The 24,576-nt window shown below is 36.2% G+C and overlaps 4 protein-coding genes across 5 annotated transcripts in view; 3 read left to right on the plus strand and 1 right to left on the minus strand.

The window, feature by feature from the left end:
- Positions 1-840: 840 nt before the first annotated feature.
- Positions 841-5,003, minus strand: LOC105227211 (uncharacterized). Of its 2 annotated transcripts, XM_011206445.4 has the most exons (7): positions 4,797-5,003; positions 4,249-4,735; positions 3,591-4,181; positions 3,483-3,515; positions 2,342-3,420; positions 2,018-2,271; positions 841-1,956 (listed from the first exon to the last, which is right to left on the minus strand). In XM_011206445.4, exons 2-7 carry the CDS (start codon positions 4,661-4,663, stop codon positions 1,800-1,802), a joined length of 2,529 nt encoding a protein of 842 aa, XP_011204747.2. In that variant the 5' UTR covers positions 4,664-4,735; positions 4,797-5,003; the 3' UTR covers positions 841-1,799. The 2 variants fall into 2 exon arrangements, with proteins under 2 accessions (XP_011204747.2, XP_029406461.2); XM_029550601.2 differs by lacking the exon at positions 3,483-3,515 and having other exon boundaries at positions 4,249-5,002.
- Positions 5,004-5,409: 406 nt separating this feature from the next.
- LOC105227210 (ATM interactor) lies at positions 5,410-6,933 on the plus strand. The gene is made up of 2 exons (XM_011206444.4): positions 5,410-6,060; positions 6,118-6,933. The coding sequence occupies exons 1-2, from the start codon at positions 5,511-5,513 to the stop codon at positions 6,732-6,734; spliced, it is 1,167 nt and encodes a 388-aa protein (XP_011204746.1). The 5' UTR covers positions 5,410-5,510; the 3' UTR covers positions 6,735-6,933.
- A 147-nt stretch (positions 6,934-7,080) lies between these two features.
- LOC105227209 (ras-GEF domain-containing family member 1B) lies at positions 7,081-13,388 on the plus strand. Its single transcript, XM_029550596.2, has 7 exons — positions 7,081-7,917; positions 7,985-8,140; positions 8,209-8,500; positions 8,998-10,705; positions 10,813-10,956; positions 11,524-11,726; positions 11,856-13,388. The coding sequence occupies exons 4-7, from the start codon at positions 9,125-9,127 to the stop codon at positions 12,142-12,144; spliced, it is 2,217 nt and encodes a 738-aa protein (XP_029406456.2). The 5' UTR covers positions 7,081-7,917; positions 7,985-8,140; positions 8,209-8,500; positions 8,998-9,124; the 3' UTR covers positions 12,145-13,388.
- A 1,432-nt stretch (positions 13,389-14,820) lies between these two features.
- Positions 14,821-24,576, plus strand: part of LOC105227207 (calcium-transporting ATPase type 2C member 1) — a 110,957-nt gene continuing 101,201 nt past the window's right edge. Inside the window, exon 1 of the mRNA XM_019990652.3 lies at positions 14,821-16,657. Within this exon, the coding sequence (XP_019846211.2) occupies positions 16,253-16,657 (405 nt within the window). The 5' untranslated portion in view covers positions 14,821-16,252. The remainder of the gene's footprint in view (positions 16,658-24,576) is intronic.

Raw genomic sequence — 24,576 nt, forward strand, 5'->3', positions numbered from 1 at the left:
TGAAAAACAGACATCAAAACGGAGGTTAAAGCTGACTTAAAACCGGAAACGGAACAGAAGCAGACTCAAGTCGGTAACAGACATCAAAACGGAAGTAAAGGCAGACTTCAAACCGGAAACATAACGAGAAGAGACTCAAAAAGGAAACAGACACCGAAACGGAAGTTCAGGCAGACCGGAAACGGAACGTAAACATAGTTTAAAACGGAAGTTCAGGCCGGAATTGGAGCGGAAGAAGACTCAAAAAGGAAACTAGACATCAAAACGGAAGTTAAAACAGACTTCAAACCGGAAACGGAACCAAAGTGGGCTCACAACGGAAACAGACATAAAAACGGAAGTTAAAGCAGACTTCAAACCGGAAACGTAAGGAAAACAGACCACAAAACGTCGTATAAAATATGGAACGCCTCACATATTTAATACTTCCTTCAACACAGCAAAAAAATTGTAGCATACTTTTAGGCGACTGCGCTTTATATATAGAAAATACAGATATACAATGAATTATAACGGGTTTTAGCAGTATTTTCAAAGAACAACTGCTACCTGCATCCTACCATGCCAAGTTGGTTGAAGTTTTAAGGCAATATGCGTGTAAAAATAGACATTTATAATGCATTGTTGGTGGTTTGGGTGAAAAGAGAAGCGCGTGAGCGCCAGAACGCAGTTTACTGCACTTAGGCGCATTGTGCTCGCGAATATTAACCAAATTAATAATGTAAAGAAACTCAGTGGTTTTGGTAAAATAAAACACGAATTATTTTCCACCACAACTAAACAATATCGCTTTAGTTGAAGCATTGGGAGTCGTAGTTGGTGTTTTAAGTTATTTTAAGTTTAAAAAACACTTTGTTTTCATTGTTTCAACTGATTTGTTTTATTTATGCTTTCCATACTACTAAAATCAACTGCTTAAAGCTGTTCAAAACATATTTTTCACTTTTTATACAACAAATTTTTGTTTGCTGAAATCACAATAAATGATATAATTAACATTATTATGTACACATTACCAAACAAGCATTAATTTTAATTTTTTTTTTGCACAATATTGTATTAACCAAAACGCAAGGAAAACAAATGATTTGTAATAATCAAATTTTTCAAATTAGTCTACGGCTGTTGTTGTTGTTATTATATAAGTAGGTATTTTCAATATTTTGCAAGTAAATTTTTACGGTTTTTGTTATTTTTGTGGCGAGCACTAGTAGTTTACACAAAATCTCTGCTTTTAACACTATTTATCTTTACATATTTAATGAATAGTTGTTGTTGTAGCGCGATGAGGCTCGTTTATATTTCCCTTGTGTATTTGTTTGTGTGTGTGTATGTTCGTTTGCACTTTATTGCTTAACTGCGGTAAAGTTAGAAGGCATTTATTGCATTGCTTTCGCAAAGTAAATAGACACTGGAAATAACCAAATACGTTACAATAAACAAATAACACTCAAATGAGCCGTACAAAAAATTAAGCGACATTACAACAATTTTCTGCATTTATGTTTATATGTATTATATATGTATTTATGTAGTGAACATGATACTTCTTTCTTTATACTCTTTCATTGGAGTTTTTTGCATTTTTTTTTGTTTGTTTGTCTGTTTGTTTTAAATTAAGTTAATCGCAGTTTGAGGTTACGCATACACGATTATGTATTATATTTGATATAATTTAATGCATAGTTGAGTTGAACAAATCGTATTTGCGACCAAACGAAAGTAATATTTATTCATATTGTTAGCATTGTATGTAACCAATAAAAATTTGAAATCAAAATAATGCTGCACACAAAAAATTACAATGTAGGGCCATCCGAGTAGTCCTCGTAATCATCACAATCGTCTAGGAAGTCTGAAAATAGGTCGGGACTAACATCGTAGCCCACACGTATTTCAGAATTCTCAATGTCAGCAGCCATTTGACGTAAATTATCCACACCAGCGAGAAGTTGCCTGTCAAAAATGAAGAATTATATACAATTCAAGTTAAAAACTAAACACAAATACTGTGTACCTCAGGTTGTTTTCCGCATTTGATGCTGCCCTCAGCAAATCTCTCGAAAATTGTTGTGTTCTGGACGGTCGACCCACAGTGCCAGCACGCACACCCGCAGCGGCGCCTGCTGCGGCACCTACACTGGCGGCGCCACCAGCATTCGCGTCCGAAACAAATGGACGCGCACGATCACAGTATGGTACATTGAAACCGCCCACAGCACCCTCTTCGCGCAGCGTCTCATTTTCATGACGCAACGTCTCCAATTCGGACTGCACAAATTCGCGAGTGTTTGTGTGTTAGTATTAAATAAATTTTTTTTAAATAAAGCTTTAGGCTTACCGTCAATTTGGCAAGCTGCTGTTTCAGCTTGATGACATGGTTTTGTGACGTTGCGCCCGTTGCTGCTGCTGCGTTGGTGCGCGTGCGTTTACTTCTTTCCGTTAAACTGTCGACGCGCTCAGTCGTTTGCAGCTCCTCAAGCCTGTGTTGCTGTTGTTGTTGTTGCTGCTGCTGCTGCTGTTCACTGGCCTGCAACTGACGTTCCAAGTCGTTAGCGCGCCGCGTCTGTTCATTAAGTGCTATGCGCGCGTCATTTAATTCGCGCTGCAAACGATCGTTTTCGATGCGCAGCCGCGATAATTGTGACGAGATCGGCGGGTCATCTGGTGAGCCTATGGAATTAGATGGCAAACCGACAGCCACATCGGCCAGTCGCTGTGAAGAGTGTATTATTGGGCCGTCCGATAGAAAATCTGGCAGCATTTTTGCGTTACTAGCAGTGGACTCGGCTGTTGCACCGCCGCCGCCACCACCACCATACACAGGCGAAGGTCCTGGTATGCCGATACCAGCGCTCACGCCATTACCACCTGCTACATCGCACACGTTGCTGTTGCCAACGCCGCCGCCGCCACCACCAATTGCACCACCCGCCACATCGACATCACTGAAATCGCGTATCGGCGAATTCGGCGGCGAATTGAGATGCATGTCGTGCGCATACCACGAGTCAAGCCAATGATCTTGTACGAAATCAGGCAAAACTGCGGCGGGAAATTCACCGGCATTGCTGGGCAGCGGGCGAGTGACTGGTGGTGCGGCCGCCACCGCAGCACCGCCACATGCACCGCTATTTATGTCACTGAGTGGCAAATTCCCTTTCGGTTTGGACGAATTTGTGTTTAAGGCAAGACGTGTGGGACGCGCTTCCCTCATGCCGGCGTTAGCGCCAACGCTTGGTGCGCCTGTACGTCGACGCGGCGATGATGTTGAGGATGACATGGGCATTTCATAGTTTGAATATGAGCGCGGCACATATTGGTGCCGATCATATTCATTTGCATTATTTATGTTGTTGCCTATGCCCGCACCACCATCACCCATGCCGCGGCTACTGCGTGGGGGCGTCGAGAAAAGATCTGTAAAACACAAGCAACAAAATGAATAAGAAAAAAATAGTGCAAATGTATTAAGATGTTACCACTACACTCTGGGTAGGGCAGGGCAAACAAATCTGTAAACATAAATAAACCAAAAAATAAAAAATAAAGACATAATAAATATAAATTCAAAAAGAAGCAAATGTTACCGCCACTCTCTGGATAAAGCCGAAAGCCGGAGTTTGCGTTTGCGCCAACACCTGCACTTCGCACACCACTCGGCCCACTGCTGCTGACCCCCTCTCCTTCGCCATCTGCACCGCTAGTCACATATTCGGCCAGACTTGCTTGCGAGTCGAACGATGAAAATCGTGGGGAACGCTTCATTTTTGTGGCTGATGTACCAAAGGAATTGCCACCGTCAGGTTGGCCTGCACTATTGCTTGCCGACAAACCGCCAGTCATAAGCGATGATATTGATGTGCTGGAAAGCGAAGCTGACTGAGGAACTTTTGGTCGTGCGCCAGTTGACGTTTGAATTGACACACCACTACTGGACGCTGTTCTTACAGTATTATTTTGTGGACCATTCGTGCTACTGGAAGCCGATGTGTCCAATGAAGTGACTGTAACAGTGCTGGATGGCGCCGTAATCGGTGGTCCACTACTTAAGAAATGTTTAAAAGAAAATGAAGATGAATTTTGGGTTGGCGCCGCATGTGGTTGTGGTGCATGTTGGCTAGTGATGCTGCTGCTTACAGGTTCCCATGTAGAACTAATATTTGTCTGTTGCATTGTGCCTATTAAAGATAAATAAAAATTTGTAAAATTTTCCAAAAATTGCAATATCTCTTATTTACAACTTACCATCTGGTAGGCCGCTGCTATTTGTACGGCCGTTTGTGTAATCACCATAACCACCGTTATTGTCATTACCAGCAACTGGCCCATTTATACAAAGGTCCGCAACCAGGTCATTGAGCTTGCCACGCATAAAACTTGACGTAGACGCACCAAAGTGATTACTTCTCGAACTTGTACCGGCACAGTCTCCACCACCTGCACTTGTGACCTTGCTCTTCTCACCGGTTCTGCCTATATCTCCCACCATCAGATCGGCTTCACAATATGATCCCGCAGTTGGTATTTCTGTTGCATTCGATGTCGACGTCACACCCACAGATGCGTTAAGTGAATCCACACCGTTATTGTTTCTGTTGCTGCTACTACTACTACTACTATTGTTGTTGTTATGTTGCACCTCATCGTTTTCTTTTGCCATTATTTGTTTTTGTTTTGCGCAATTCTGTTATTGTTGTTGCCGCTACGTTACTTTTCTCGTCGTTGTCCCTGTCTGCAGTTTTTTTCGTATTAGTTGCAATGGCAATTTTTCGTCTTTGTTCAGTTTCTCTTACCGCTGCTTGCACTTATTGCACATTAACTGACTTTTATGTTTAAGCTATGTGTTTCCTCATAAAATATTCAAAAATTGCACATTTATATTAATTGAGAAAGCGCAACAAGACTCGGTTGGATTTGAAAGTTTACAGAAAATTTCAAGAATTGTTAATTTTCTCAAATCTGAAAGGCCCTTCAGTCAATGATGCCAGACTTGCCTAATGAACAATGTTGCAGAGGATTGTATTAATCATTGTGAACAACAGTTTCTTTTAGTAAAACACTAGACTTGACTAAATTTAAAATCAAATATGTGGAGGTCATTGATTATAGCATATCAGCTTAATCAAGATTTAATAGGACCCAATTTACTTACGAAATTAAATGAAAGTGCTTTAATTTTAGCATATACATATAAATCATTTTTATAATTTTTTTTACTGTCTTCATAAAACTAAAACGCGATTAATTTAAGAAAATTAACGATATGCCATAATGCTATGAATGTCGGATATCTATAAATATTGCAAGCTTCTTTCTAATGAAAAATCTCTTCATTTTTTGTCAATAATTTCCAATTAGTTGTGATTGTGATTCTGTCGTTAAGTCTCAAATAAGTTGATTGTGAATTTTTGCAATATGATGAAGAAGCGAATAAACAAAATCAGCTGTTTACTTCAATAAAAAGTATTTACAAATATAAACAATTTTTTTTAACGATTTTTATCAAGATGGAAGTGGTTCATTGCACTCCCTCAGAGGAGGAGCTTTTACCAGAACGAGAAATTCAGTGTACGTTTAATGGTTGTAAATCTGTTTTTACAAATGCGGGTAATCTGGATATGCACCTACAACGGCATCATGGCAAAGAGCCTAAGAAAAGATCAGATTTTAACGGAAAGCAATGTGTTTTCCATTGCCCGAAGATACAATGTACATATCACGAACAGCATACTGGTAAAATGCATTTCAAAACACTAAAATACTTGCGACAACATTACAAAAAAGTGCATGCGTCTAAAATGAATATCTGTGATAGATGTGGAAAGGCTTTTATCAGTGTAAATCAGTTAAAGACACATATGGAGAAACTGTGCGGCATCAAATACACCTGCTTGGAGTGTGGTTGGGATTATAGCAGTAAAGAAGCACTATTGACACATGGTAAACGCAAAGGACATAAAGTGCGAGACAACGGTTTGGTTGAAATCAAACCGAAGCATCATCAAAAAACACAACAAATAGCAAGCCAAAGTAATGATCAGGAAACGCAAACTGAAGGTATGCACTCAATACAAATTGTAAGAGATATTAATGTAAACCTTTGTTTCTCAACAGTTTTGCCTGTGTCAAAATATGTTGCAAAGAACGACATATCGACAGAAACAGAAGATTACCATTCATATGGTAAACATGTGTCAACGAATACACACTCACCAACTGACATAGAAACCCAAACAGAAAGTAATATGTTAAATACAATGCAACATACCACCTACAACTCCTTAAATACCACCATGAATAACTCGTTGCCAACTGTGCAGTTCCTCCCTCCTTCTACCCATACATACACACAAACATACGATGATTTGTTCACTGATTCTCTGCTGGGTTTCACCGATATACAAACGCAAACCAATTGGTCTAGTTTCGCTGATGCCGCCACGGACGCAGCAAGTAACGAAGACGTCTCAGTGCATCACTATAACACATCCAGTGCGGGCACATGTACACGCTGTGCGTCCGATGAGTTATTAGTGTCGACAGAAACCCAAACCAGTTTCACACAATGTTTACTCGAATCGCGCACAGCTAATGGTGATACAGAGGATGGAAACTTTAGCCTGTATCAAACACAGCATACGCAAACTTGTGACATGCTACTGGGTGCACTTTTTGGTGCACAAGAGAGTGATTTGATTGGAGGGTTTCAGTCCACATATACGCAAACATGATGGTTTGACTTGGACTTGCATGTCATGGGAGATAGAGAGGAGCAAAGTTGGAAAAGTCAAGCCGAGTAAAATTAAAAAAAATATGTATTTTATAATTTTTGCATTTTATTATTATTATAAAACCTAATTGATACTATTTATTAACTGTTTCTTATAAAATAACGATACGAAACCAATCAATAATATAAAGTAAAACAAATTCGACCTACTTTGATAGCTTAGGTTAATACATATAAATAATAAAAAAAGCTTATAATTAAGAGCTTTATTAACTAAAAAATTTCTCATTATTAAGTTATTCTAATTAACTTTGGCCTTGAAGGTAGTTTTCTTATTTGAAAAATATTGTAGCTCTTATACATTTCTTATTCTATTACTGACTTTTGCCACGTCTTTACCTTGACATTCGCTTTTATACGAACAAAACTACTCTTGAAAGCAAAAACGGATGAACGCCACATAGAGAAACGCATAAACAAAACAAACAGCGGTATATGTTAAAGCGATAAAAATACAGAAAACTCAACTCAATTCTTTAAAAGAAAATTAAAAGGAAATTATTATTAATATTTACGAATTGTTAAAATAAAAGATTTGAATGAAATAATGTGCATGTGGTGGAAGAAAAGAGGACAAACGTGCACACTTACGCATTATAAGCATCTATTGCGTCGGGCGAAAGGTTTTGTCGTGTAGTTGTGTCCGTGTGTGAAAAAGGGGAGGGAATTGGTTTGTTAAATTGGACTGTGAAGAAAGTAGAAATGGTAGAGACTCTATCGTCGTCGCCGCCACCGAAAGATTTCGAGAAATACTGTACAGAGAATCCAAAGCCGATCTGTCGTTTAATAATTTCATTACCGAAATTTTAGTCCTTGTGATCAAAATATTATTGAAAATATGTTATGTGTGTATTTAAAATAAGAACAAAAACAACATAAGTGAAAAATAGTACAACTTTTAAATTGGGTATATTTACATACGAAAGCAAAAAAGCCAAAAACAAAAGTGTATACCTGGTTAAGGTGCAGCGCAGCTAAACGCTGGCATTAAAAAACGCTGATAATACGGAAAACTGTGTAGCGTAAAAAACATATATACGGGTGAGGTCAAGTAGGCTGACCACTCGTACCGCCGCTTAAAACGCAGTCAGGCAGTCTGCTGCCTACACGACAATGTATGTAGGGTGAGGCTGCATCACAGTGAATTTATGCATTTTCGACTATCAAACAATTTTATATATGTATATACAGAAGCGGTTAAATTACAGTGAAGTTGACATACAAAGAGGCGGCAGTAAAGTTCTGCAATTCTACAGATCAACAAAATCAAACAAAAAAGAAAGCGGGCCATTGGCCAGTGATTGTTAGCTTTATATCCTGTTTCTGACACCGAAGCGTTGGTGAAAGGTGACTTCTAATAAAATACATATTTATGCTTTGTCTATTTGACTGCCATATTCTGCTATTTATTTTAGTGCTTATAATGCAGCGAGTGAAATTGGGCGCCGATGAATTTACGGAGGCAAAATCATTATCCTGTAATCCAATATGGGTGTGCCGGGTATTAGTAAAGCGTAACTAAAAATTAATTTGCGCAGCAGCAACAGCAATTCACGATTTCACAGTGTTATAAATAATCAAGTTTAAAAGGAAGAGGCAAGGAAGAAAAATTAAGCTAACAAGCCAACAAGCCGGCAAGCCAAATTTGGCCCACCCCACACTTCTATTTACAACATTGACATTCACACATATGCTTGCACATAAAAGGTAAAAATCAATGTCTATGCCTTCTTTAAAAATCTTCTTATTGATATTTTTCGAAGTGCTATTCGTAAATGCAGACATTAGGACGACATACGGGTCAATTCAATATGGTTAATACAATATGGTCAACACTACAATGCAATAGTGTCTTATATAGCATATTGTGCTTTTGAACTAATTTATTTGTGTTTGAAAAAGTTTATTATAATATTTTTAAATAGTTGAGTGAGTTTTGTGGTAATATTTTTAAAAAATTTCTTTATATTCGAAAATCATAAACTAGAAAGTAATGAGGACATATTAAAAACTTGGCGTGTATTTTTTCGAGGCAACGCTCAAGATCCCTTGGAATTGTTTAGATCGGACCACTATAACATAGAGCTGCCATACAAAGTGGTCTATCAAAAACTCTTTTACTGTATATTTTGTTTTGTGAAAGGTATTCAATTTTGTTTAAAATGGAAGTAACAGTTTTTTCTTGTTTATTAACTAATTTTCAGATTTTGAGGTAACAGTTTGCGTCCTGAATGAGGTTTAGCCGCGTTTCGCCCTCTGCGCTCCGCTACGCAAAAATAAACTGCGGATTTAATAGAAAATTCTCCGTTGCTTGCAAACTCTATTTTGCCAATGCCTAATAACGTTATAAAGACGAGCAGCGCCAGCGCCAGCAGTACCAGTAATGGGCGCAGTAGCAGCAGCAACAATAGTAGCAGCAGTAGTGCCAATGCCAATTCAGCAAAGTCAATTAATAGCCATAAAAATGAGACGAAAGCCTTGTCTGCCGCCTCGTCTGCGATGTCTACTTTTGTAGGATCGTCCAACACACTGCCAGACAAAAGCGTTATAATTAAACAATCAAACAACAACGAACGCATTGCTACACACCGGCGTGATGGTTCCAATATTACTGGTGTACAGCGACCGCTATATCGTAAGTTACAATATATAAGCCCACAGACGCATTTTCGCAATGCCGCAACATCATCGGAAACCTTAGGTGATGCGACGCTGAATGATAGTCGTAGCGATGTGCTTGTCTACTCTGAAGATGGGCATCTAGTATCGGCTAGTTTAGAGGCGCTCATCACACACATGGTGCCTACAAGCGACTACTACCCAGAGGAAAATTTCATATTCGCATTTCTGCTTAGCGCACGCCTATATGTGCGACCGCATGAATTACTTGCGCAAATATCACAAACCTGGGAGCGACAGCAGCAACAACAGCAGGAACTGAAACAGCAGCATAATCTACAGCAAGGCGTAGACGTGGTGGACGAGGCACATTTCAGTCATTTGGCCGTCGCAGCCTCAGCATCGCCGTTAATGCAACGTAAAGCCGCGAATAGTGCCGTTTTATTGCCAGCAACAGTTGGCCATAACGAGGTAAACGCAATTGTGGAGGGCCACCTCAAACAGCGTACCGCCATACAGTTGAGTGCGCAGAATTGCATACGTTTGCTTGCCGAATGGATTGAGACGTTTCCGTATGACTTTCGAGATGAACGTCTAATGCAGCAGGTGCGCATATTAGCGCGTAAATGTGTCTACATTGATAATGCGCTCGGCAGGCGAGTGTCAAGAATTTTACAACTGCTTGTACATCGTCTCACAGTGTTAGAACAATATGAGGCGACTTTGCAAGCAATGGCAGCTACTGATCTCACCACGGCGGGCAGTAATCAGCAACAACTACCGCACTACAACACATCGGCCGCGGCGTCCACCACGGCGAGCACTCAAAACGCTACGCACAATTCACTAGTGGGTTGCGTAAAAAGTCATACACTGCACACAACCAGCATAACAGAGGCACACAAACCAACCACAATCACAAACAATTCAAACTCATTAGGCTCCGTGGCTGTGGCAGCAGTGGCAGCGGCCATAGATAGCAATAGTGCGCACGAAGTGCACGGCATTATGGACATATGTCCAAGTTGTGCGCAGTTGGCGCATCAGCTGACCGCCATTGAATTGGAGCGGCTGTCACACATTGGTCCCGAAGAATTTGTGCAAGCTTTCGCCAAGGAATATCAACATACTATTGATGGCAAATCAACAGCGACGACAACAACTAGCGGTGGCAAAAATGCGGCGAGCGTTGACTCCACAACGCTGAATGATATGAAGAAAACGCGCAACCTAGAATCGTACGTGGAGTGGTTTAACCGGCTGAGTTACCTGACGGCATCGGAGATTGTAAAGGTAGCTATGAGCACAGCCCAATGTGTCTTTGTGTGTGTGTGCGGCTGGGCACACATGCCAATTGGCTTAGTAACTTGTTTTAACTTTGTTGCATTTCATTTTTGTAGTATCCGAAGAAAAAGCAGCGTGTACGCATAATCGAATACTGGATAGAGACCGCGCGGGAGTGTTTCAATATTGGCAACTTCAACAGTTTAATGGCGATTATAGCTGGCTTAAATCTAGCGCCCATCTCAAGGCTTAAGAAAACGGTTAGTACTACTGGTGGCACAGGGGGGGAGGTGAATGTATTGAGCAGGAAGAGGAAGAGAGAGAGGGATTTGAAGAAAAAAATAAAAATGAAATAAAATTATTTAAATTATTATATTTAATTAATTAAAATTATATAAATTACTATATTTAATTTATTAAAATAATTTTTGCTTAATTACATAAAAGATTTATTTTATAATAATAATTATTTTTTTACTAAATAAAATTATTTAAATAATTATTTTTAATTAATTAAAATTATTAGAACTATTATTTTTCATTAATTAAAATAATTTTTGCTAAATTAAAAAATAATTATTTTCATAATAGTTTTAAAATATTTTATATTTTTTATTATTTTTTTAATAAATAAAATTATTTTTACTTAGTCAAAATTATTATTTTTTAATTAAGTAAAAAAATAATTATATATTTTTAAATCAAAACTTTTGTTTTCAAACAATTATTTTTTTTAGTGTTCGAAAGTGCCAACTGAAAAATTGAATAAAATAATTAAATAAAATAAAATTATTTTTTCCTTAATTAAATTAAATAATTTTTTTTAGTGGTCGAAAGTGCAATCTGCAAAATTCTCTGTACTGGAACATCAAATGGATCCTACATCGAATTTCAATAGTTATCGCTCAACACTTAAGGCAGCCATGTGGCGTTCGGAAGGCGCTACAGAGGAACGTGAACGCATAATCATTCCATTTTTTAGTTTATTCGTTAAGGATTTATACTTTCTGAACGAGGGCTGTTCCAATCGGTAAGTGTTCATATATTAAACTGAAATTTTAAATTTATATTGTTCCAATCGGTAAGTGTGCTTATAATGAACTCCAATTTCAAATATAAATATGTTTTGCTCTTATTTACTTCTAACGTTGCTTCACAGTTTGCCAAACAATCATATCAATTTCGAAAAATGCTCACAACTCGCCAAACAGGTGATGGAGTTTAACGAATGGAAGAAGGTCACTTGCCCATTTGAGCAAATGCCAAATGTGATTGCATATCTGCAGACCAGTAGTGTTTTAAATGAGAACACATTGTCGATGGCGTCTTTCGAATGTGAACCACCCGAAAACACCGAGGAAAAGGGTCGCTACAAAACGGTTAAAGCCGAAACCAAACAACAATTATTACATCAACTGCAAGAGCAACAACATCAACACCAACCATAGTCGTTTGCAACAGTGTTGCAACAAAAAATTATGTTATTTTTAAAGTATGTGTATGTATGTACGAGTGGGTTGGATGCGGCGCAGACTAAGTATTTGACATTATTTGTCGAAAAAATTGAATTGATTTTGTGCAAAATTCGCTGCCACTTAAAAACCTTAAACTCCATATGCAATTATCGAAAATAACCGTTATTTGCGCTGCAAAACGTCTAGCCCGCGTGCGTTTATTTTTGTTTCTAGCAATTGTTGCGGAACGCTTGCCATTTTTTGATACCTACTTTGATATTTTCAAAACGTTTTTAAACATATACTAAGTCTAGTTACATTTATCTTTAGCATATAAGATGACAACAGCAACAACAACAACAAATAAACCACAAATTAATAGCATCATAGTAGGGTAATAAAAGGAACAAGAGAAAAACACAATTAAAATTTACTTGAGAACAATTTTGTGACTTCAAAAGTCGAAAATTCTATAGCGTACTACTTAAAAATATACATTGTCGCAGCATTATGTGGTTGCCAGTAAATTGTACTTAATGCATTTAGTAATTTATCGAATACATATAACAAAAACAAAACATAAGCAAATCTCAAATAACGCTAAAAAAGCAGCAACAAAAAATATTACAAATTTCTTTAAGAAATTATTTTAGTTACTCTAATATATTATTTTATATACATAACTAATGATTTTTTTGTTTACTATTTTAAGTGACAACTTTTGTGTTTAACTTCAAAAGGATTTAATGTACAACCCTGTGTGTGTTTTGTAATACGATATGTAGCTCTATTAATGTTTAAACAAATGGACACAAAAACTCTTATGTAAGTTGTAATTGTACTATATACATACATACACACTTGCACATGCATTATTTGCTAAATATGTACATGTAAAACTTATAATGCACCCGATATTTATGAGAACATTGCGTGTTTCTATTGCTAAGTTGACAGTATTGATATTTACAACTAAAATTTACTATTATATAGTTGGAACATGATAAGGAGAAGAGATCAAAAGCATATTTTGTAAACTAAAAGCGTAAACATGAATTGTAACTAATTCGTTAACAATTGTATTACACGTAAACAAATGCTCACTATAAAAGCAACAACAAGGCAGTATTTATGTTCATGAACATTTTCTTTATATACGCGTAAATAAAACAATTGCAATTTACTACATTTACAACACAAAAATTGAATTTAAAAAATTAACAAAAAATAAACTAAAATTTTCGAAAACATCAAACAACACTGATATTGTGCGAGTATTTGACGAAAAGTGAGCAGTAAACGAGCGAATGAATTGTGGTAGCTATTACGATGCTTTCCTTTATAAGATTATTAAACCTAAGCTAAACACTTTTTAAACAACAAACCGACAAAAATCGTAAACAAAACAAATTTGTAACAAATTTCTCAAGCTGAAGCTGAAAACAACAAATAAATTCTACAAAAAAATTATATGCTTGCCATATTTCTATTTCTTAAATTCATTACGTCATATTTGATTTTGTTGCTACTACTTGACCACAGCCTAAAGGTGCTCACAGAGTGGATTCATAAACCTAGCCAAGCCTATATTCTTATTTACGCCGCACTCGATAAATGAGACTCAAGGAACATGATGATAATACTAACTGGTCACTGTCTGGTGGCGACACACGCCCGCAAGGTGGAGCTGGCAGATCGAGAATACTGCAGAAAATGCCTAGAGCAGGGCACCAAAGAAACAATGTAGCATCACTTGTGCACTTGGCCCGCATTGGCAAAACTACGTTGAAATCATCTAAGGTACCCACAGTATGATACCTTGGACGAGGTATCGACAGGGAGGCCGCAGAGTCTGGTAAAATTTGCATCTTAAACGATAACAAGTGGACTGCATCTGGTATCGCAGTAGACCAAACTGGTCTATGCGTGGCTTATTGGCCTGCCAGATTAAACTAACGTAACCTATTTTAGTCGCACAAGCATTAAGTTCGACTTTGAGCGTACATTCGGCACCCTAAGCCGAAAATTAATGGTAAAAATTTAGCGTTATTATTAACGGTCTTAGCTTGATTACAATTATTTTACCACAGGCCATACCAACATATACCAGAATATATGTTGAGTAAACTACGTTCGCTGGGGCAACAGGTTGTAAGTGTATAATGAGAATCTTATGGTTTAAAGTTTGATAACCAACCATAACCTACAAATTTTGATATACAACTGATAGATTCAACGGTAAACACTTAATACGTCACTATTATCACATTACAGCGTTTATTTAAAATTACCATTTGTAATTTTAGACTGGCAACGCCATACTTCAATTGGAAACTGCGTATAACTGTATGAAAATCTATTACAAACAAGCTGTCTAAATATGCATGTACAACAACAACACAGTGCTAATAAGAAAAAGGCGAATGCATGCACAAAAGCAAAAGGCAAAGAAAATCCAATAAGAACGAGTAGCTTGCAAATTCGTTGTGATGCAATAAACATGCGTGGAAGTGAGACGACCACTATAGCCGGATGCATTGCTTATTGCTTTAACAGTTTTTCAGTAGTGTCAATTTTTGACATTCTTGTACGGAAAATCGGCAAATGCGAATCGCAATAATGGGAAAACTGCCATTTGGCGGCTTCGCTGTGGCATGGCAAAATCATTTCAGTTGTCAAAAGTGTTTGAGACGTTGAGCCGAGTGGCTGGCTAGAGCGCGTTTTCGGCAACAAGACTGGTAAATGAAAAGAAACAAAGAGACAATTCTAATTGGAGAAAAAATCCATTTGAAGTGTTTTCTTTTTTTGGTGAAGTGCGGACTAATTAGAAATATAAAGTTTTTGTTAATAAAAACAGTTGCAACATTTCCTGTGAAGAATTTGTAAACATAACTGCGTGCTAAAAACTGCAAATTCGTGGTGAAAAAAGTGAGAGCGAAAGAAAGAAAACATTGATTTGTTACAAGTGACGCGACTTGTGCTCGAATTGTACCATTTAATTACACGCGCAGCATTGCATTGCTCCAATTTCTGTGCATATTTTTGTATGTCTCGCTGTAACGCCACCCACAGCACAGCGACTCCCCTTTTCGGCAGTGAAAGTATTTCCGTGAATGCGACGTGTACGTAGGTACTTGTCAGCCCTATGCGACATTTGCCAATGTTTGTGTGTTGGTATGTAGGCAACCTGAACGTCTTTGCAGTTTCCTAATCGCTTTAGAGCACCGCTGAGGCGTAAAATCTTGCCGCAAGTGCAGCAGTTGCAGCAGTCGCAGCGACGTTGACTGCGGCGACAGCATTGTCTACACGGCTGCACTGTGCTGGCATGTGCAATAACAACGTTGACTTTTGTTAGTGGCACTGCAACGCTTACGTGTCCTTGAATTGCTCGACTGACGCTGGTGATTTTTGTGGCATTGGTGATCCATTTCAATCATTGCATGACATACTTTCTTCCGCCGGAAATGCTGCTATCGTGTATTGATTGTGCGTTTGTGTTAAAAACAATACTTTTGTGCTAATAAATGCAGTGCTGCCAATATACTATTATAAATTATTGACTGGAGTGCTGCATTGCGACGGAACCTGTTGGCGTACGCGACTGCTGAATAGAAAAACAAATATTTGGCACAAAAGTAAATAATAGAAAATCAATTTGTATATAAAGTGAGAAAAAAACACAAAAGCGCAGTCAATTAAAAGCGACGAAAAATCGATTGTGCTCATTTGTTTGGTTTTAAGCTAACACTGTGAACCACTGACTTGTGCAGCGCGGTTGGCAGTTAGTGAATAGCCGTGCATGCAGTTACTTGAGACTTTGTGTGTTTTCGGCGAGTTAAAAAATAAATAATATTTTTCAAAATTGCTTTACATACGCTGAAGTTATAAAGTAATAGTGTAAAGTAAACAAAAAACATATGAACATAAAAACCGTTACAATTTTAACAATATAAAAAAATCACCACATTTACTCCCCTCTCACGTCTTACTGCACGCATGAGTCATCCGCCTTTTAACTGACCCCCTTTGGCCATTATTGCTGTTGGCTTACAATTAGTCGGAAAATCAACATATAAACACAGCGTGTCGTCGTGTTTGGAAAATGAAAAGTCACAACAAATATGCAAAATTACCCCAAGACTTAGATTTAAGTTTCCAAGAGCAATTGGATGTGGATGCAGGTGCTTCGGATGAATTTAATTTAGCTGCTGGCATTGGTTTGGCAGACGATACAGACGACGACGAACACGTACCAAAAACAACAACGGCAGCAACTGGTGACCTAAACGCAGCCAGCGCATTGGAGGGTCACGTTTTCGACGACGAAGAGGACGAAATTGTAATAGCAACAGCTTTAAGCAGCGGTGTTAGTGTTGGTACGCGTACGAATGTTGTTGGCGGTGGTGCAGCCAGTGTGCGTGTGAACACGTCAGCCAACAGTGGCGATAGGATAGTGCGTGGTGGCGGCGGTGTGGCTGTTGGTTTAGGCAGCGATAGTGTAATCGAGGTAAGTGGTCATTTATCAATCAAGTTTTATAGAAATTTTAATTTTTAGGTACAATATCATTTTTTTGAAAATTTTAAACGTCTTTTAGGCGCAAAAGATAAGTATGCGTATGCAGAGTACAGATTACATATGTATGTACATATTTATAGAGTGAATATATTTTTTTATTTTGTTTACGAATTTCGTAACAGCCAGAAGAAAACGTCGAAAACCCTAAATTATATATGTACATACAAACTGAGCTTCCAAAATCAAGTCCTTATATAGAAAACTTGTTTATTTGTAAAGATAGCGTCACGAAATTTGGTACAGATCGTTATCAAAGACAGCGTTACAATCTCCAAATAAATTGTTTAAATCGCAGCAATATAGCATATACGAGTATATAATATATCAACCCTCCATAAAGAATTCATATTAGTAACATTTCAGTATATCAGTGTAAAAATAATATCAATATCATATTATTACAAAAAGGCTTCGAAAATGACAAACACAAAAAAAGGAAAAAAGGAAAGTCCCTTAAAGCTAATAATAGCGGCCCGCCATTAATATTTAAAAACTGAAAAGTGTTTATTGACGTAGATTAATGGTAAGCCCTACGTTAACGTGACATTTGTCGGTGTCACTTTGTAAATACATACATATGTATGTGTGCATAACATTCACCGAAAGTCTGAATAAACAAAATCAATCGAGGCGATTAAATTTCGATTTATATGAAGGCAACTATACAAGCTCATAAATATAGTGGTGGATTTAAATATTAATATTAATGGGGTAGTTAAGTTCATTTTCTACATAAATTTAGGGTGGAAGTGTAGGTAAAATTTCATAACTGGTAGTCACTTGTTTTAATATATGCTTTATTACCAAAAAATGAAGTTAAAAAAAAAGGTGACATATACTACTATGAGCAAAAATCAGTAAGACTTAATTCACAATTTTAAAATTGTTAATTTATTCTTCAAAATCTATGTCGTCCCTTTCAAAGTAATCCCACTTGGCCATAGTACACCTGTATCAATGTTTTTTTTAGTCCTCGAAACATTTGTTAAAATCAATATTCGCATATTTTTTTGTCACAATATATACCGATATGTTATTCACCTATGAAACATATAAACATATAACAACTTACTAAAAACTTATAATTACAGTATCATAATACATTTCACATCAAAAACATTTTTTTCTTAACTTAAACTTTAAACGAATATCTAAAAACTTTTTAAACGCGAATGCAATCCTGTATCAAACAAAGTCAATCAGACACCTTTACATCCGTTACTCGTTTTATTGAGAAGTTTGTTCGAACGCGAATGAAAACGAGTGCAATTCAATCGTAGCAGCATAAAATTAAAAATTTCTTAGTAAATTTTGTGTTAATTTGAAAATAATTTTATTGAAAATTAAGTTCGAAAGGTGCTTTATAGAAAAAATGTAAAATATAAGTGTGTGCGTGCGTTTCAAGTGTGTATTTCGTGAATGAAAAAATATGTGTCTTGCTAATGAGTGGCGCGAGTCGGCGCGTGTGAAAGTGTTAGTGTAAAAGTGTGTGCAGGTGTGAAAAGGAGCTGCAAACACCAAGGCAATGGCAGAATACTTTAAATTGGTTACGGCTCAATTGAAAATGCATCTATATTTATTATCATTTAGAAGTTAGTATGTTTTCCTAATATAAACGTGTACATACATGTATGCACATGTAAGTATAATGCAGTTATTAGTTGAGTTAATGATTGTCAATACGTAAATATGTTTATAAATGGCCTTGAAGTTACTTAAGTATGCGCAGAAATGTTCGAAAAATTACAACAAACATACAGCAACAACAAAATATAAATGCATTTGCAAATATGCGCAAAAGCAATTGAATTAGTTATTGCTTTGGTGACACTACACACTGCAGAGCGAACGCATGGTGTCGTGTGAGCTGAGTGTGCAGTATGCACTCTCTACGCTGTTGATATTACTGATAATTAAACGGCAGACAGCAGAAAACTCTCTTTTAATATGTAATACATATACATATGTATATGCATGTGATAAGTTAAGAGTGCGCATAAGTGAATGGTGAGAAATGAAGTGTTTTTGTTATTATGCGTGTGAGCTTTGTAGCAGGATTCTTCTTGCATTCCAGTCTGTGAATCAAAGTCAATCAGACGCCTCCACATCCGTTATACATTTTAGATAACAGTTTGTTCTAACGCGAATGAAAACGAGTGCAATTCAACTGCAGCAGAATAAAACTAAAGATTTCTTAGTAAATGTTGTGTTAATTTGAAAACAATTTTATTGAAAATTTAATTCGAAGTGTGCTTTATAAATAGCATGTAAAATATTAGTGCGTGCGTTCGATTTCAAACGGTTATTTCATGAATGAAAAATATGTGTGTTACAAATGAGAGACGCGAGTCGGCGCGTGTGAAAATTTTAATGTTAAAAGAGTGTGCAGGTGAGAAGCTGCAAACATCAAGGCAATGGTAGAAAATGGATACGTCTCAAGTAAGTGAAAATGAATCTATATTTATTTAAAAGTTAGTATGTTTTTTTACACACATGTATGTTGTACATATGTATATAATGCAGTTGTTAGTTGAGTTAATGAATGGCAATACGTAAATATGTTTATAAAAGGCCTTGTAATTACTTAGTTATGCGCAGAAATGTTCGAGAAAATCGCAGCAAACATACAGCAACAACAAGGTACAATTGCATTTGCAAATATGCGCAAAAGCAATTTGTAAAGCTGTTGTTTTGGTGACACTACACTGCAGAGAGAACACATGGAGTGTTGCGTGAACTGAGTGCGCAGCATGTTCTCTGCGCTTTCAATTCGTCGACTATGGTGTTTTCCAAATTGTTTCCAGATGTGCTGTATTTGTGAACATGTGGTGTATTCTGCTGTGTTTTGTTAAGGTGCGCCAGTTTTTTTCCGGTTGGAGTGGGGGGAGGCTTAACTCATTTAAACACTCTCTTTTTATATAAAGTGTGATAAGTTAAGAGTGCATATAAGTGAAATGATCTTTAAAAATGGTTTTCACTCATCCTTGATCTATACTAAAGACTAATGATTATTTTGATATTAGATTTGACGAATGCGTTTTTACGCGAAATTTATATTTAAAAATCTTACTAGATTTTGCCCACCGAACAAATCTCCGATATATATTTAACGAAACATATGTATGTATATACATGTATACTATATATTTTTAAATTAACTTTAAAACACTCAAGTATAGTTTTCGCTTCTATGCTATTTCAACTTTTGTCAAAATTTCACTTAATTTAATCCATTGCCTCGCAGTATATTTATGCTTTCATAAGGTTTTCGCACACATTACATGAATACGTACATATGCAGCCATCAGTAATGCACATAAGCTCAAATTTCAAGTTCTCATTTCGCCTTGAAGGCATATACATACTACACAATATCCTGTGACAATGCATGCAGTTGGACAAACTTTGCTCGCTTGCATGGGTGCCTCTGTGTGTCCATGTGCTCTTATGCATGTGAAAAGTGAAAACTTTTTCCATATCCTTTGCCAAGTTCATTCATGTGGTACTTTTTGTTTGAAAATTTTACCAAAATATTTTGCCAGAAATATTTACACATTTCCCGTCTCAAGCTTATCATTCCTAATTTTCTCTTTACTACACAACGCGCCAGCATATACTCTATGACAAACACTCGCACACATTCTCTATATTTATCTACAGTAGTAAGCGTGTTTTTTCTCATCAAGAAATTCCATTGTTGGCAAAATTCCTCTTGAATTTCATACATAGCATATTTCTGTGGTGGCAAAGAAGCTTCCGAGTAGCCGACACACACAACTACATGTATATGTGTGCAGTGCTTGCAAATGGTTGGGTGTGAAACCGATTCATTACAATCGAAAACCTTGAAAAGTTTTATGTCATTTTGTGTGTGTGTGTGTGTGTCTGTGTAAAGTGGTAAATTATATTTGTATTAAAATAAGTGAATTTTCGTTTGAGTGATGCTTCTAATGGTGGTAATCAGTATATTTGTACGTCAAAACTTTGCAACGCTTATGACTTCTTTGATCTGAAAAGGGTTGTTTTGAAAAAAAAGGGTAACTTAAACAATACCAACAAAGAAAGTTTAGACAAACAATGTGAATACTTAGGTAAAATAAACTAAAGTTCTGAAGGGATTCTGGACTTTATGCTGAAGTTTGCTGAACAAAAATTTTAATTTTCTGAAAAATCAGTTTACAGTAGATTTTGGTTATTTTAGAGGCAAACCCAGTGTGAAAGCTTAAAAAATGCGATTATTGAGAATTAAAAAATAGCATATATATTTTTTTTATTTAAAGCGTGTACTTATTTTAAGGATATACAGAAAAAAATCTTGAGAAAACATTTTTTTTCGAAAAATTTATGTTTTTAGGAAAAATAATCGATTTTTTCTTATTTTGGGTGTCTTTATATATTTCTTAACAATTTATCGAAATGTGAACTATCAACTATTTTTTAATTTTCTTTTACAATTTATCGAAATATGATTTCTTTTTTTAAACTCACGCTAGATGTTATAAGTTATCGAAATATAAAAAAATATATTTAAAATTTTATTATGTAAATTTCAAAGGCATAATTTATCGAAATATGGAAAAATCGATTTTTTTTTTAATTTTTGTGCATTTTAACGCAATAAGGAAAAAACTGGATTTAAAACTTTAGTGTGCAAGTTTTAAAGGTATAATTTATCGAAATATGAAAAATCGATTTTTATAATTTACTGATTTTTTATAATTTATCAAAGGGCTTATAAGTTATCGAAGTATGAAAAAATAGTCTCTAAGTGTGTACCTATATCTATTCCTTTACAATTTATCGAAAAAAAGAAAAACAATTTAAATTTTAATATGTTATTTTTAAAGGTATATTTTATCTAAATATGAAAACATCGATTCTTTATAAATTATCAATTTTTTAATCATTTATCGTATATGAATAAAATCGATTTTTTATAACTTATTTATTTTTTAATAATTTATCTAATATAAAAAAAAATCGATTTTAAAACTAAAAAAAAGAAATGCTTTATTTTCACCCTAGGTCAGTAATCTAATTAATTATAATTTATCGAAATATATAACGTTTTCATTCTTCATTTGCCATTCACAATACTAAAACTGTTCTAAAATATAAGCGAACAAAACTTGGTAGCACTGAATATAGTGGTTATACCACTTTAATCAGTTATCTGCATACTTTCTAGTACGAATTCGACTCGATAACTTTTCTTTTGCTTTTACATGTAGTTTTTTTTGACAAGAGAGTAGAACTGAACAGAAAAATGGCTAAACGAAGCCAGCTAATAGTCAGTACAAAGTGAACTCATGACATTTCGCTCATAAGCTCAAGCAATTCTCAACTGCTTTATAAAGATAATTGATTATTACTAATTTTAATTTTGGCAATAAGTGTCTGCCGGTCCGAATGTTTTTCATAACACTTTAGTGGAGCTATTATAATATTATTTTAAGAACCTTGTTTACTTTAACTGGTTCACTTAGAAGAAAGTATACTGAATTAAAAATGACTTACCAGTGCATTGGCAAGGCAAGGAAAATATTTTATGACTGAAATTCCTTTAAATTTTTCTTCTGTTAATGAATAAATTACTTTTTATGACAAATATTATTTTTGAACACTAAAGTTTCGTAGAAAAATACATTTTTTTAAAACAATAGTAAAAATTATGCATACATAAACTCACACACACCAATACAGTTTCATACTTGCACAAGTCATTCGTTTATTTATGTGCACAATTGCCTCAAATGCAACACTGCAAAAGTACACAGTATTTATTTATGACTTCTCCGAAATTAATTTCAACTCATTTGTTGACTTTCAAAACTAACTTTGCGCTGCGTCCCGCCTCGTCTACGACTACAAGAAGATTGACAGCACTGCACGGCATATCCGGACGCAATGAGGCAGCCATTGGCAGCCATACTTTGTGCAACTTCCGCTGTGGTTGACTGCCATAAATCAAGCACAGACAGGCATATGCTACAATGTCTACCAACACATATACACACATACATATATACGAATTTATATGTGTGACTATATTTTTCAAATCAGACATACACACAGACCTGCTAATGTGCGCTTAAATTAGGCGGAAGCTGTTAAATGTAATCATTTAATTTCATGGTTTATTTAATTATGTTAGCGATGATGTGTGAAGCTTGGCGTCGGGCCACCTTCGGCGTGCAATCCTTTCGTTTGGCTGTGAAAAGTTAAATGTGTGTGCTTGTATGTGCATCAGCTTGTTTGTTTTTAATTCAAATAAAAAGTTTGTTGAAAAGTAGACACACTGACACCCACACACACACACATAGCTACAAATTTGCTTATGTAATTGGCCGAGCGCCAGCAACAAACCGCACGCGTTGCGGCTAACGGGCGTTTATGCGAACTTGCCACATCGGCAACATTTTAATGCGCGTGCGGGTGTGTGTGTGTTGGCAATTATTAATGTGTTGCATTTTTTATGTGTGTTTACCGCTATTGTTGTGTGTTTTATTTTCACATTAATTTTCCTTGTTTCGAATTAATTATACGAGTGCGCAAAGCGCGTCCGCGTGTTGCGGTGAAAATGTGCAAATTCATATTTTATTATGCTGATTATGGTCGCCAAATAAATAAGTTGTAGATATTTGTTTGTGTGCGTGCCGTCTCGTCAAACTGTTGTGCTTTTTGCGGCGCTTAAATTTTGCGGTTTTTAATGCGCTTTTTATGCGCCTTGCGCAGTCAGGCAATCATGTGTGTTCTTTTCGGGTTTGAGTATGTAGTTTTATGCTGATGAAAGTGAGCAGCAGCAAATTCTAAGCTTGCACAAAGCACGATTGGGCACTAAAACGTGATTAGAATATTTCAGTTTTATTAGCTCGGCTTTAATATTGCATTTTATGGGCGGGGTTAATCAGTTTTTGTACCCATATAGCTGCCATACAAACTGCGCGATCAATATCAAGTCTTTCTATTGCAAGCTCTTTAATTTGACGAGATATCTCCACAAAATTCGGCACGAATTAGTATCCAAAAGAATCCTACAATAACTGAAGAAATTATGCAGATCGGTCTACTATAGCATATTGCTGCCATACAAAGTGAACGATTGAAATCAGGTACTTGTGTGAAAACTTTTTCATTTGACAAGATATTTGGACGAAATTTACCCACTACACTGACAAAAATCTGTTCAAAAATAAAATTATGATTCGATATTTTAACTCCACTAGATATCAATAGTTATTGTCATTATACTTATCGCACTTCCACACGATCAGTATGTTGCTGTCCACTATAAAATATGTATTTCCTCATAAAGTATATTAAAGCAGCAGCAAAAATCGCATGATTGCTGTTTTCATCGACTTTTGTTTTATTAAATAAAAATTGATACGCCATGGCGTATGCGTAATTATTTACAAGTCAGTTTCAGCTGCCGACGCCATGGCGTATGAGTAATTATTTACAAACAAGTTTCAGCTGTATATTTACGAAGGCATGTTTGGCTTAACTTACTTTTCACATTGTTTGCTACATTTTGTGCGAGCGAAAATTATGGATACACTTTATATATATTTAAACTTGATCTATAATATATATATTTTTTTTTAATTTCTCTCATGACTCATTACAATTTTAAATACACTCTAAAGACATAATGCATTAATGCGGTGAGTGGTGAGTGCTAAATGACGTTAGTGGCCGCACATCATCATCATCATTGTCAGCAACAGCGACATGCACGCAGCAAGCAACGCCAAGCGTGAAAAGGCACACAGCGTCGCGTAATGCGCGCTAGCTCATTATGTGCGTTATTTTATTATTTCCACTCCTTTTTGCCATTATACAGCTTT

Source organism: Bactrocera dorsalis, chromosome 5 (assembly GCF_023373825.1).
Source record: "Bactrocera dorsalis isolate Fly_Bdor chromosome 5, ASM2337382v1, whole genome shotgun sequence".
In the NCBI taxonomy this organism is placed as follows: domain Eukaryota; kingdom Metazoa; phylum Arthropoda; class Insecta; order Diptera; family Tephritidae; genus Bactrocera; species Bactrocera dorsalis.

Excerpts from the sequence above, each read along its gene's own strand:
- LOC105227211 (XM_011206445.4), bottom strand. The coding sequence starts at position 4,663 with ATGGCAAAAGAAAACGATGAGGTGCAACATAACAACAACAATAGTAGT. Across the intron at positions 4,182-4,248 it reads TAGCAGCGGCCTACCAGATG|GCACAATGCAACAGACAAAT; the intron begins GTAAGTTGTAAA and ends TATCTTTAATAG. Across the intron at positions 1,957-2,017 it reads AATGCGGAAAACAACCTGAG|GCAACTTCTCGCTGGTGTGG; the intron begins GTACACAGTATT and ends CATTTTTGACAG.
- LOC105227209 (XM_029550596.2), top strand. The coding sequence starts at position 9,125 with ATGCCTAATAACGTTATAAAGACGAGCAGCGCCAGCGCCAGCAGTACC. Across the intron at positions 10,706-10,812 it reads CGGCATCGGAGATTGTAAAG|TATCCGAAGAAAAAGCAGCG; the intron begins GTAGCTATGAGC and ends TCATTTTTGTAG. Across the intron at positions 10,957-11,523 it reads TCTCAAGGCTTAAGAAAACG|TGGTCGAAAGTGCAATCTGC; the intron begins GTTAGTACTACT and ends AATTTTTTTTAG.
- LOC105227210 (XM_011206444.4), top strand. The coding sequence starts at position 5,511 with ATGGAAGTGGTTCATTGCACTCCCTCAGAGGAGGAGCTTTTACCAGAA. Across the intron at positions 6,061-6,117 it reads TCAGGAAACGCAAACTGAAG|TTTTGCCTGTGTCAAAATAT; the intron begins GTATGCACTCAA and ends GTTTCTCAACAG.